Raw genomic sequence first — 12,860 nt, forward strand, 5'->3', positions numbered from 1 at the left:
ATGACCTACCTTACTCTACCTCTGATTAGCTACTACTTGTTGTCTTCGTTGGTTGGAGTGGCAACATGAAAACCTATGAACATTTGGAAACCTGTAGTTGTGATATTATCTTAAACGTTTGTCCTTTTCTGTTGACTTAAGGAGGGTATGACATTCTCTTGTAAACAGGGAGTGGAAAAGGTGTGTGTGTGTATTTGTGTGTGTGTGAGGTTATCTGGTATGCTGTTCATTTTATGGGAGTGAGGGCAGTATGGTAGGGTCTGTGTAGAACGGGTTTCGGGACTCCACATGAGAAACAGAGCACACCTAATGATCCCACCTGGAAACCTAACCCCAGTGCTTTACAACAGGCCTCCTCGACAAACCATAAATCCCTCAAATATTTTAAGCCTTAAAATATTGCGAGAGATATGTAATCTTTTAGTTTCAATGCAACTCCCGCCTGCTTTTCTTCCAAATCTGCTGAGACATAGAAATGTGACACACCATTGTTTACTGGAAGCTAACCTTTGCTAAAGCATCACTGACTTCTTCCACACTCCGTTTTTTGTCAGCACACAAAACAACTCGCTTACGCCTTCATGAGAATTTAAACCGAAGCTGCTCTCAGTCTGCTTCGTGATCTGCTTTTCCACAAGAAACCTAATAGAAGAGAAGCTTCATTTGTACTGTCACATGTGGTGAAGTTACGTGCTGAGTGTTGTCCATGGCCGACGTGTGACCAGGACAAGAAAGAGTGAGGAGAAATGAATTGGTCCTTATCGTTAGCTGTTTCCGTCCTTATCTTAGTTTTAATTATGAGCTGTCAGAGGTGAGTCATTGTTAACTTTAGGTTCTAAATTAGCTTGTGGGAGCACAGAAAAGTTCCTGTTTATTCTATAAATTTCCTACAGAGAAACACTGTATTTCCTATGCGCTCTGTCACCGAGGAGCATTTCGTTCAACTCGACCTGGAATAGCACATTTGACCGAGGTGGCGACTGGGCGGTGCCCTCCCAATGTCACTTCCAGGCCTCGTTTCATCTCCTTCGACAGAGGAAATGAAGGGCTAACGGTCTAACTCCTCAAAAAACACACACACAGTTTCCTAGCTCGCTCGCTTTTGTCTCTATAGAAGTCTGTTATCTCTCTACCTGAACCCTTAGACAGAGGCAGACTTCCCTGGTCACGCTTGACTACATCCCTGCAATGGCGTGTGCGTATGTGTGTGTGTGTGCGTGCACGTGTGTGTGCTCCTCGCTCAGTAGCACAGCTGCTCAGACAGTGACAGCATTGTTCTTGGTGAGCGCTCCAGGAAGTGAATCTGAACACGTCTTAGTGCGTTAAACATTAGCTGCTCTCTAAATGCCTCTTTACCCCTCAAACATGGATTAGAGGCTACTTATGATCGTTCCCATACAAGTGTAAAACTAGACAGGCCGTTAAGAGCCGGATAAACAGAGGAGTGACAGCGACACAGGTTTTCTGTGTGTGTGGGCGTTCATGTTTGTGTGTGTACACAAGGCAATGGGAACGGGACTTTTTTTTCAGCCCTGCAGGCTTTAAGTGAATGCCAATGGATGTTGTGTATTTTCCCGCAGTGTCTACTGTTTCAATATAGTGTCGCCTTTCTGCTAAATTCACCACCTCCAAATAAATTGTCCAGCCCGATGCCGTTTCATTGCGAATGTCAGGAAACGTGTGAAAACCTCGAGGTGAAGTTGAAACGCTCCATGGCAGATGTAAAGTCAGTCTGCTCTGTAGGCCTGCTCGTCCTCAATCTTTCCCGCAGGTCGACTGGTGACGCAAAACGTGATGTCGAATGTGAAGTGACGCGCTGTTGCCAAGAGTTATTTTAGAAGCCATTGTGTGACTCTAAACTGTCCTCCAGGAATCGACTTGACCTCGGCAAAAGGCGTTTGAAGTGAAAGTAGTCAAAATAAGCTTCGTGAAAAAGTGCTTCTCTTATGTCGGTGTGTGTGTGTGTGTGTGTGTGTGTGTGTGTGTGTGTGTGTGTGTGTGTGTGTGTGTGTGTGTGTGTGTGTGTGTGTGTGTGTGTGTGTGTGTGTGTGTGTGTGTGTGTTGGGGGGGGGGGGGGTGCCTCGCCTCGCCTCGCCTCACAACTATTAAACGAATCAGTTTTATTTTCTTAAGCATAACCACGTCTGTCAATTGTCCCACCGTGGGGTCTCCAGCGCCAGTCGGGCCATTTTCTCTGTTCTTGGGAAAAAACTTGGTCGTCCCAATCATGAGCTCGAGTGTCTGTACATTCCTGAACGGTTAGCGTCAGTGAACGAGCCCCCTCACTCCTCTCCTGTTACTGCTTGGCGTTTGGTGGGAAACGCTGACAGGAAGCTGATGGCGGTAAATGGAGAGCAGTGTGCATTTAGGCCAGCGCATGCTCAGGTCTCCTCCTCGGTTGTGTTTTTGTCCACAGCTTGTGACTTCGACTGGAATTAAGGATTGCTTTAAAGCGCCGCGGTGTGCAAAGGACTTATTAATCATTAGACTTAATAACAGTTGCGTGGAGATGGCAGAGGATCAAGCACACGTTGGACCGCCTGGCTTTGGTCTAACCTTGTCTGTAACATGTCACATGAGTCAGTTTAAAGCAGTAACAGTAATATGGGTGTCCACAGGGTCGTGATTAGCTACCGTTAAGAGACGAGCCTGCTGTGAGACGTAGCTGCTTGGACACTGTCCTGGGACTGTCCCAGTACGATGGGTTCCCTTTGCTCTGGCCCTCTCTGCACTCGCCGTAGCAGAAAACCAAAGATGCAGTGAAGTTCGTGTTAAAGTTTCGTGATTTCAGGTGGTGTGTCGTATTTCAGAGTGGTTGTTCACAGCAGTCCGGGCGGAGTGAAATGGTTGGTCATTGGAATGCTTTTGTTGTTTGTTGTCTAACTACAGGCTTTAATAAATATACAGTACAAGAGCAGCTGGGGCCAAACATACTGTGTCAGTGTGACAGTGTCGTGTCTTTATACTGTGGCCTGTGTTTAGAGTCTGCTTTAAGTGGCCGCATTCGGTATTGTGTGCGTACGCGCGCGTGTGTGTCGAGCTCTGTTTCCCTGAGTCAGGCCTGGCAGTGACAGCTGGGGGTGATGTGAGCGTGTGTGTGTGTGTCTGTGCGCGAGCCCATGTATAACTCACGTTGAGGGGACAAAATGCAGGTCCCCATAATGTAGATCGTTAAATTTTAGGGTGAGGACTTGAGTTAAGGTTAGAGTGTGTGTGTGTGTGTGTGTGTGTGTGTGTGTGTGTGTGTGTGTGTGTGTGTGTGTGTGTGTGTGTGTGTGTGTGTGTGTGTGTGTGTGTTTGTGTAGGAAAGTTGGGCCTAAACTGCTGAGTGATGCACCAACATCCAGGAGGAGGGGTGTCGGTGGTGGAGGTGGTGGTGGTGGTGGAGGGACATCAGTCTCCTTTCTATGCCAGTCTGTACTTGGCATATTCACTGCACTGCGGATGAGAAGGCTTGACAGTACAGAAAAACCCGGGTTATTGCAGTAATTACTAAGTAACTATGTATCTTCTGTCAGTAGTACTGCAAACAGACTTGTATTCTATGCAGAACATTTACAGCTTAGAGTAACACACTTCCTCAGCAATGACTGCATTGAAAGAAAATGAACAGCAGTGAAGTATCGTTCAGTCCTTTATAAGCACAGAAAATATCTGCTCTGTCAGCATTTGACTGGACAGAAAACCTGCACACTCTCCATCCGGTGTGTATTTCTGCTGCACTTTGTGTTTCTCCACCAAGATAAATCTCTTATCGCACTACAAGAATGTTTTCTTTAAGACGGCGCTGCAGAGCACAAAGGGACATTTTCTCTAACTGCTGTTCATAATGTCATATCATAGACCAGCAGCTCAAGGGACTCCTGGCAGCTCATTTTTGGTCCTTGTGTTTTCCAGAGGAGATGGTCATGGGGCACTGCAGGATGATAGCTCTTCTTTGTTGGTAGGAACCAGCTTCAGCCCCCCGAGCAAACACTCTGCTGGTTTCCTCCACATGCATGTGATGCTGTTTAGAGGAATCAGCCTGCTTCACATAGCCAGCAGCACCCAGTCCTCCCATGTCCGTGGGATGCATAACACAGTGTGCGTGCGTGCGTGCGTGCGTGCGTGCGTGCGTGCGTGCGTGCGTGCGTGCGTGCCCACATGTCAGCACTGTCAGCCAGTATCACTGGGTATATGATCTTCCTCTGCTGTAAAGATAAGCTCAGTATTGGACGATGTAGTCCTGCATCACAATATAAAACCTTTAATAGTCTTTTGTATTTGCGAACTGATATTATCAAATTGGTTATTATTAAAGAGGTTATTATTATAGTATTTTTAGACATGTTATACTCAAGAGGAGAGACAGTTTGACAAAGAGAAACTTAAACTTGAATAATAATAATAATAATAATAATAATAAGCTTTATTTATACCGCACCTTTAATACAAGAAATGTAGCTCAAAGGGCTTCACGACAAAGAAACGACATGCAAAAATATGCACAATGAATAGAAACATATAACATAAGAACAAAACAAAATCAATCTACAGTAAAACAACATATAAATTCAACATGTCAGTCTCTAGAATTTGCTCAATGTCAGCTTGGAAAAGGTTGGCAGGTTCACAGCTTCAGTGCTTATCATCAGAAGGGTTCGGTTTGGCGTCTGTTGTAACAGTGTTGTTACAGTTTCTCTTCCAGGAGTCTCAACAAAAAGTTTGTTATCATCTCCTCTATCAGGTGATGGCGGCCTGTGTGCACTGCAGCTCTTTATTGCACAAAAGCTCTCAGCCAAAAAGCTTTGGCACTGAAACCTGCAGATCTACTCTGGTAAATTAGTAGCTACATTTTATGACAGAGTTTCGTGCCAAAGAGCGATAGTGACATGTTTTATAAGACAGTTCAAAGTTCAAAATTAATCCTTCTAAGAGAGACGGCAAATTCACATACCAGCTCTGTGTCCTACGCGAAAGCGGGAAAATAGAGTGTATGTCACGGATATTTTTCGGCATTTTGAATTAAAAGCACCTGTAGGTGACTCTTCAGCGCTGCCATCCATCACACCCGTGTGTGTTATCTCTCTCTTCACTATTGAATCTGGAACAATCTGAGTCAGTGTCACGCAGTGTTTGTGAGAGATCAACTTGTACATTTGCATAACAGTCGGGTTGAAGTGTAATGCTGTGAAAGCCAAACAGCATCACTCACGCGTTGGCTGACAGGTTGTTGACATCTTGCCGGCTGCCTGGATTATTTGTTTTTCTTGTGCATGTGTGACTTGTAAATTGTTTTTTCTCCGGTGGTTCAGTCATCTGCAGCTCAGCTTCTTCTCCTCTGGGTGGGTTCAGATTGTGGGCTTTTGTTTTGCGGTTGTGCAACTTCACTTCATTTCCTGCTCTGGTGGATCAGCAGATGGAGGAACTTCCCTGTCCTCACTGTACGCCCTGAAGCACAAAGACCTTGATTTCCATCCTCTCAGTCAGTTTGAAACACAATCCAAAAATCAACCTTTAACACAGTCTGACATGTCAGTTCGGCTCGGTAATAATTTGCTATTCAAAGCCTACCATTCAAAGAAGCATTTTTTATTTTACTTGTTCAAATTCAATAAATCAAATGCTCTGACAACAAAAAGAAAAAATCTGGTATCTGTGGCTTTGCAGGCCTGTAATAAACCCATCCAATCATTTCACTGGGCCTCACTTTGAACTGATTGGATGGCCTACCTGCCTCCTTCACAGCGCGAGACTGGAGCCAAAATTCCCCCAAACTAACATGCTAGCATGACAGCTGTGAGTGCGAACAATAGCCGCCTTCCTTGTTTCCGTTCATTGTGAAAATGTTAGCTTTGTGTTTTCTTACACGTGAATGAGTTCGCGATGATGGCAGCGATGTGCGCTGTCTCGTGGACTCGTTCTCCAGCGGTCGTCAGGCAGCGCGCCTTCATGTGTTTTGTGGGAGTGGCTTTGGAGGGAGGGGATGGGATTTTTTTTCAGGTGGATACATGCATACATTGCATTCACACTACCTTAACAATATTGGTATGAAGGCAGTGACGTAGTCATATTGCCCAAGTTATCGGTGTCATCTTTTCATCCATGTATCTGTACTGTGTGTCAGTCTAGAGTGCAAGAAACGTTTGAGCGGTTTTGTGGTTGTTTTTTGTGGGAATCTGCAGTAGAAAAGCAAAATGTAAGTTGGACAGTAGTCGCAGCGTAACAAATATATATGCAGAAACACGGCTGGGGGAAGAGAAGCCAGGTTTATAATGGGGTTTTTGTTTTCAGCTGTTATGTGGCTTATCCCGACCTCTGACCTGGGATGTGACCTTCAGTCATTTAACTGTAATGTTTTCATTTTAAAATCTTGTTTTGAGAGTTTCCTGTGACTTTTTTTTAAGGCGTCTGGTATTGCAGTTCTCCACAGAGCCAGATATCATTGAATCTGAGGGGCCGAAGTGACTGAAAAAGCCGTGCTGCTTGTGTGGATGTTGTTCCACTGCTGCCACAAACTCATAAAAACAGACCTTTAGTACGGTCGCCCGCAGAGGTGGCGAGAAAGCAGGGGGTGTGAATGAGGGACATGAAAAGATAGAAAATGAGAGAGGATTGTGGAATGTGGGAGAGGGAGACCAGAAAGTGAATGGATCAAAGAAAAAAGACAGAAGAAAAAAGATGACGAGGGAGAGAGAGAGAGAGGGAGAGAGAGAGCAGGCGAGGGAGGAGGAGGGGTGATTAGTGTTTGTGAGCCTGAGCCCTGATTGGTCTAGAAGCTTGTATGTGTGTGTTTGCCTGAATCTGTGTGTGTGTGCGCTTCTAGCCAGTGGGCGGGGGATTAAGCCTGCATCACGTGGTCCCTTTAGCTTCTTTTCTACACAAACACACACCCTCATTCGCAGAGGGCACGCACACACACATACACACACACACACACACACACACACATATCCTCTCACATACACACTCACAGCTGTTGATACTCCTCTCTCTGATGAGCGCCGGGGCAGCCGACGAGCAGAGCCCGTAGGAATCTGGGAGAATCTGCTGGCAACTCGACCAAAGAGCATCTATGTGGAAAATCTGGACAGACGAGTGACCCGACTGGTTTTCTGATCGCAGCCTGGCTCTCGCTCTCTGCCGTTCGTATCCCGCGCTCTTTCCCTCTCTCTCTCTCTCGTCTTTCCCGGCTCTTCTCTGGGACTCTGCGCAGACCGTGAGCAACAGAGGAAAATAGAGACATGTGTTTTGCCTCAGCCGCCTGCTACTCTTGCCTGTTCTCTCCCATTCACTGACTAAAGAGGAAGTACAAGGTTGGTTGGGCTTGGATTATTTGTTTATGCGCTGGTTTCTTGTGTCATTCCACCTGGTTGGCTGATTCTGGTTCCTCTGGCATAAATATATATTTTAAGTATTTGTGTCTTTTAAAGACACAATCCTCCCATTCATTACTTGTAAGAATCCAGCTTGTCGTCTGTTTTTGTGTTCCCAGCAGCCAAAGCATGCGTCCAAAGATCACCATCCCTGGAACTGATTTTGTAGTTTTAGGGGAATTCCATGGTAGTATGGATGCTTGGGCACACACACACCCACACACACACTCCTGCACTATAAACACACTTGGCAGTAACAGTGCAGTGAGTGTGAGCACCAGGGAAGATTAGCTCTGGCTATTATCTCTCGTGTGTACAGCAGAGGCTGTATGTGAAGGGAGACGCAGTTAGGTATTTCTGTTTCAGCAACACAAATCAGCCATCAGCATGCTTTCCTTGAACATATAAATCAAAAGTTTAGAAGGAATGCCTGTCAGAAGAACCCAGATCAGTTTTTGGTGTGTTGCAAGCTGCACAAGACGCAAACGCTGCATTGAAATAAGGTTGCACAAGAAAACCAAGACCCCAAACTGCAACCAGCCGCTGCCATGTGTCACTTGCAGACAAAAACACTGACTGCTGGTGCATTGGTGGTCTCAGAAGAAGAGTTTTCTGTGTGTCGTAGTAAAGCCGCGGGAGGATCTGTAAGCTGCTGAGCATTTGGCTCTCACACGTCCTCCAGCTCCACTGCTGGATCTGTCATGCTGACATCTTTGGACACACCTAAACACACCTTGTGTATGTGTGTGCCCGAGTTGTCTTCACAGGGTTGACACTGCAGGTTACTTGTGTGCAGATTTGTTTGTGTGCGTGCATGCGTGCGTGCGTGTGTGCTCACTGTGCCATTTACAGTGTGTGTGTGGGGTTATAATTAGCCGACATACAGATTCTTTCCTGGTATTGTTGCCGTTGGGGTTGTAACACAACCCAAAAGGCGGCGTGTCTATTTTTATGGGTGGCAGCTTGGAGAGACACAAGCAAGCCACGCTTTGAAGCTTCCCCCAGGCAAGATAAAGATATGAGGTGTGTGTGAGTGGGTGGGTGGATGGGTGTGTGTGTGTGGTGGTGGTGGTGTTGGCAGGTGCCTTATGCAGCGTGTTTGTGTTTACCGCCTGTGATATTAATCAGCATCATTGTGACGTTTGTCGTACAAAGTTTTCAAGGACAGAAAGCAGAAGGTGAAGCGAGAGATAAAGTCAGAGACAATGATGGGCAGAGAGACGGAGCAGACGGAGAGATGGAGCGACAGATACACTGGTAGACGTAGGTTTCCAGATTAGCTGGCTGTCATCAGATGAAGATGAGAGCTGTGTGTTGTCTGAGCTGCTGGCTCTGCTCCAGCTCCAAATATCAGATGACGACTGAGGCATTATGAGTGAGCACTCTGTCGTAGAGATATACAGTAAGCTCCCATAATAGAAATGAAGGAAGGGACTAATTGGATTGGACTGGAATGCATCAGCGTGATTTCACTGAGGTTTCGCAAGACAGCTGCAATTTAAAGTTGTTCAGGGTGTGACACGTTGGTAGAGCTGCAACAAGTAGTCAAATAATTGAGTATTTGATTGAAAAAATTATTAGATAGAAAAATTATTAGATAGATTAATCAATCAGTTGATCACTAGGAAATAAATCAGTAACTGTTTTGATAATTTTTAATAACCGTTGTTACCTCTCATGCAAAGATACCAAACATTAGTTCCTGCTTCTTAATTATAACAATTTGCTGGTGTTCTTTGTCTCATGTGGCTGTAAATTGAATATCTGGCTCACGTCACACATTTGATTTAAAAAATATGTAATATATAATGAACATAATTAGTGGTTAGACAGTAGTTTCATCTAAACTCATGTTTTTTTGCAGCCCGGTTGTGTTCAAAACATAGAAGAAACCCGCAGAGAGCTATAAATCTCTCCCTCTTCACAGCCCATTGTTAAGGTTAAGGCCATTCATCACACCATTCATCATGTAACTCTGAGTAACCAAAAGCACGTTAAGCATGGCAAGTTTTATAGCGGTAATTAGTTTTATAGCACTCTTAAAATAATTGTTTATAGATGAGAAAGTTTTCATGGACAACTTGCCCACTGATGAAGACGGCTTATGTCTGCAGAGCTGCTGAGCATGGGAGGGAGGGAGGAAGGGGGGAGGTCACTACAGGTCACGGGGTGAGAGGTTGTGGTCACCTTGCCCCAGGCTGCGGTCGCAGTCTAGCGCCCTTCAGTAAACACAGCCAGCCTCATCTATCTGCCACAGATTAATGGAGCTTAAATCAATTACAATACAGCGCTCTCCTCCAGTGGCGTATCGTTAAAGGGCAATTGTGCCTCAAATTTCCAGTCGGTCAGTGAACTCAATCTAAACTTCTGGCATTGTTACGAAGCTTGAATGTGTGTCATTCAAGAAGTGTGCAAGCGAATCACAAGAGAGCATCTGCCGTGGAGCATGAAATTTGAATTATAAACATTGATGCTGTGATGCAAGGATCAGATTTCATTCTTACTCAGATTAATTGTGCACACTCTCACATGCAAACCACCAACACCACTCTCCCCCCTCCACCCTCCCAAGCCTCCCAACCGTCGATCTCTCTGGATGAGACCAGGCCGAGGGGGTTCTGGACGGGGACAATGATCTATTGACAGAGGCAGGGGGAGGGAGGGTGGAAGCTCATGCTGGGGACTGCTGTAGTTGTGTGTCTTGTGACAGAGCAGGGATGGGATGGTGTGCTGGTGTGTGAGTAAAAGGAGGGTAGAGGCAGTGGTTAGAGCTCGGAGGGGGGGGTGTAACTTTATTTTGGTGATGCTACAGCTGTTGCATTCGGCCGCGCAGAATTCCACTCATTCAGCAAAATTTCAGGCATGAGCCTTTGCTGTCAATCACATCTTGTCATATGTGTTTCAGAGCGTTGTAGCCGATCTGACCTTTCATTAATGCTGCAACAGAAGAAGAAGAAGAAGCACAGCTTGTGACAAGTTGATGATCTTCATTTTTATAGTACAACGCTGCTCCCGTCACCAGTTGTGTTGCAGTCTGATCCTGCCTGTCCAGTGCAGGGTTGCTCAGTAAGCAGAGCAGAGCAGAGCCGGCAAGCAGGAGGATGGATTCAGTATCAGGTTGCATAACCCTGCTCTGCCCAGATGCCTTCAATTAAAGAGGATTTTTTTGGCCGGCTTTTCTTCATCTTCATAGTATAATCACAGCTTTAGTTGTGGGATCAGGTAGAGAGCGAGAGCTTTCCCGTGTTCCTGTTCACAGATAACATGGATGTTTTGGTATTTTCAAGCATAGGGATTTTTCCACAGTAGAGGTGGACTTTTTTTTTTCTACTTATTCCTAAAACTTGTAGTTGTATGTCCCTGACCTGTCACGTCTATAAAATGCAGGCATCATCTGCATAGAGAGGTTGTGACAGGGTTACCAGGTCAAGGTCCCAACAGTAACTTCAGCTGGTAATGCTGGTATTGGAGTAAGATTTGAGAAATTGTTCATTTCGATAAGTGTCACCAGTTATTTTATTGAAAAACCTTGAATAAACGTTACCATGTACATTGGAAAGGCATTTTTTTTGGTCTTTGGAAAGGACGTGTTGACCGCTGTTGCAGGCTCTCTTTCATGTTTAAATTGGTACAGGAACAAGTGAAGGCATGTGGTCATGAGAGGAAAATCCCTTTAAAAACACACAGTGCACCTTCATCCACTTGAAAGGATTTCACTGTTTGTTTGGTCTGAGTATGACTCTTCCATACACTGAGCTTTGTGCCACTTCACTAATCTCAAACATCTTTTTAGGTGCCATTTGACCCGAGTGAGTAGCTTAGCAGCGTGCGCACACCAAATCACCTCTCCAGCCCCCTGTTTCCCATCATACAGCGTTTAGAGCAGAAAAGGCTAAAGGGGAGCAAGAGTCACTTCTGGCAGAGTATCCCCTAAATTTTGATCCCCCTGCTGTCAGATTACCACTGGGCTTTTGAAGAGGGAAGCAGCGGGATGCCTTCCTTAAACTCTTGCTCTCTCTCGCTCTTGTTCCTCTGCTCTTCAAGCCAAAACACCATCTGGTGGAGCTCCCATAAGCCCCACCTCTCCCTAATACACCACCAGCTTATCTTTGGCTGCTACAGCAACAGTGTTGCAAGGGATTGTGGAAGATGCAGTTTTCTGTGTTTTGTCTGTCTCCTCCTGTGAATTCCTCTTTTTAGCTCTTTCCAAGGAGTTTATGTATTTGATCTTGTGTTTGCCAGTAACATTTCAGGATATCTAAGAAGAAAGTGGTGGAAAGTTTGAAGTTTGATTTTGTTTTATTATTATTTTTATTAAAGTTTATCTCGCATCACAAAGTCAATTCTTTCACATCCAGAAAGCAAGAAACTTTGGCACATTTTCAAACGCATTTCCTTTGTGTCCCTTGGCGGGACAATAAGGCATTGAGAGGGTCAGTCACACCTGTTGCTTTTACTGTAACAATTCCCGTATCCTGCAAAATGCTTGTTGTCATGCCAGCTGACCTGAGAATGAACGGCAGGAGTGAATGGAGGTTCAAACAAACCTGCTCCTGTCCTCCTTGTACACTTTGTTGGGCGGTGTGTCAGTGTGACCTGACTCATGCCTGTGTGCGGCTGTGACACAGTGTGTTTATGGAACAAAAGTCGGCCGTCAGGACGGTGCAGGCGCTTGTTATTTGCGTCAAACCAAAGAGCTTCACCTCTCTGAAGTCCACCAATAACAGGGCTGTGCTCTTCCTGTTTGACAAACACTCACTGTGAACGAATGATAGACAGTTTGTTTTGTTATCTGTCAGTAAATTGGATTGGAAAATTCCTGATGTTTTGCATTAGTTTTGAGAGTAATATATTATTTTTGCATACCTGTTGAGTAATTACTTGTGCTAGAAAGCTCTTGTTGAAAGAATGACAACCGTCATTTAACTGAAAGGTGTGGGTGGGGGGAGCAGTGGACACTGAACATCAGTAGTGTGTTCTTTAGTGAAGACATTGTTGTTTGTGTGGTAGTTGATTTGTATAACGTTGATGTTTAATATCATTTTCTAACGTGTCCTCCCTTCTGCCTTCTTCTCAGGAGAGAGTCAGAGCGGCAGCCATAGAGTGAACCAGTGAGGTGAAGCAGGCATGAGTGTGGACAGCCATCAGGAGGTGGTGACAACCCCTCCTCCGCCCAGTGGAGGGACTAAGGAGCGCTACTTTGACCGGGTCGACGTCAATGATCCGGAGTACATCAGGGCCAGGAACATGTCACCCGACCTCCGGCAGGACTTCAATGTTCTGGAACAGAAGAAACGTGTCACACAGATCTTACAGAGCCCCGTAAGTCAAAGGAGGAAAAAGGGGACGTCTTGTCCAGAGAACATCCATTTATACTTTTGGCCTTCAAATGAACTGGACTAGTGGTCATGTCTCAATTTTAGACTTCATTATTAGGGTAATGCATGCAGTTGCTTTCTGAGGGCAGATTGTCTAGAGGAGAACAAGACCTACAGCTGGTGAACT

The 12,860-nt window shown here is 45.4% G+C and overlaps 1 protein-coding gene across 9 annotated transcripts in view; it reads left to right on the forward strand.

Moving 5' to 3' along the window:
* The window catches only part of add3a (adducin 3 (gamma) a), a 94,108-nt gene that overhangs the window by 49,079 nt on the left and 32,169 nt on the right, over positions 1–12,860 (forward strand). For 6 of the 9 annotated variants that reach the window (XM_070988029.1, XM_070988057.1, XM_070988074.1 and 3 more), the window contains one exon: positions 12,433–12,677. In XM_070988029.1, the coding sequence (XP_070844130.1) occupies positions 12,483–12,677 (195 nt within the window). In that variant the 5' untranslated portion in view covers positions 12,433–12,482. Of the gene's footprint in view, positions 1–6,846; positions 7,296–12,432; positions 12,678–12,860 lie in introns of those variants that run through there. The other 3 variants (XM_070988042.1, XM_070988061.1, XM_070988027.1) reach the window with 2 other exon arrangements.

The sequence above is a fragment of the Chaetodon trifascialis genome, chromosome 2, assembly GCF_039877785.1.
Source record: "Chaetodon trifascialis isolate fChaTrf1 chromosome 2, fChaTrf1.hap1, whole genome shotgun sequence".
NCBI lineage: Eukaryota > Metazoa > Chordata > Actinopteri > Chaetodontiformes > Chaetodontidae > Chaetodon > Chaetodon trifascialis.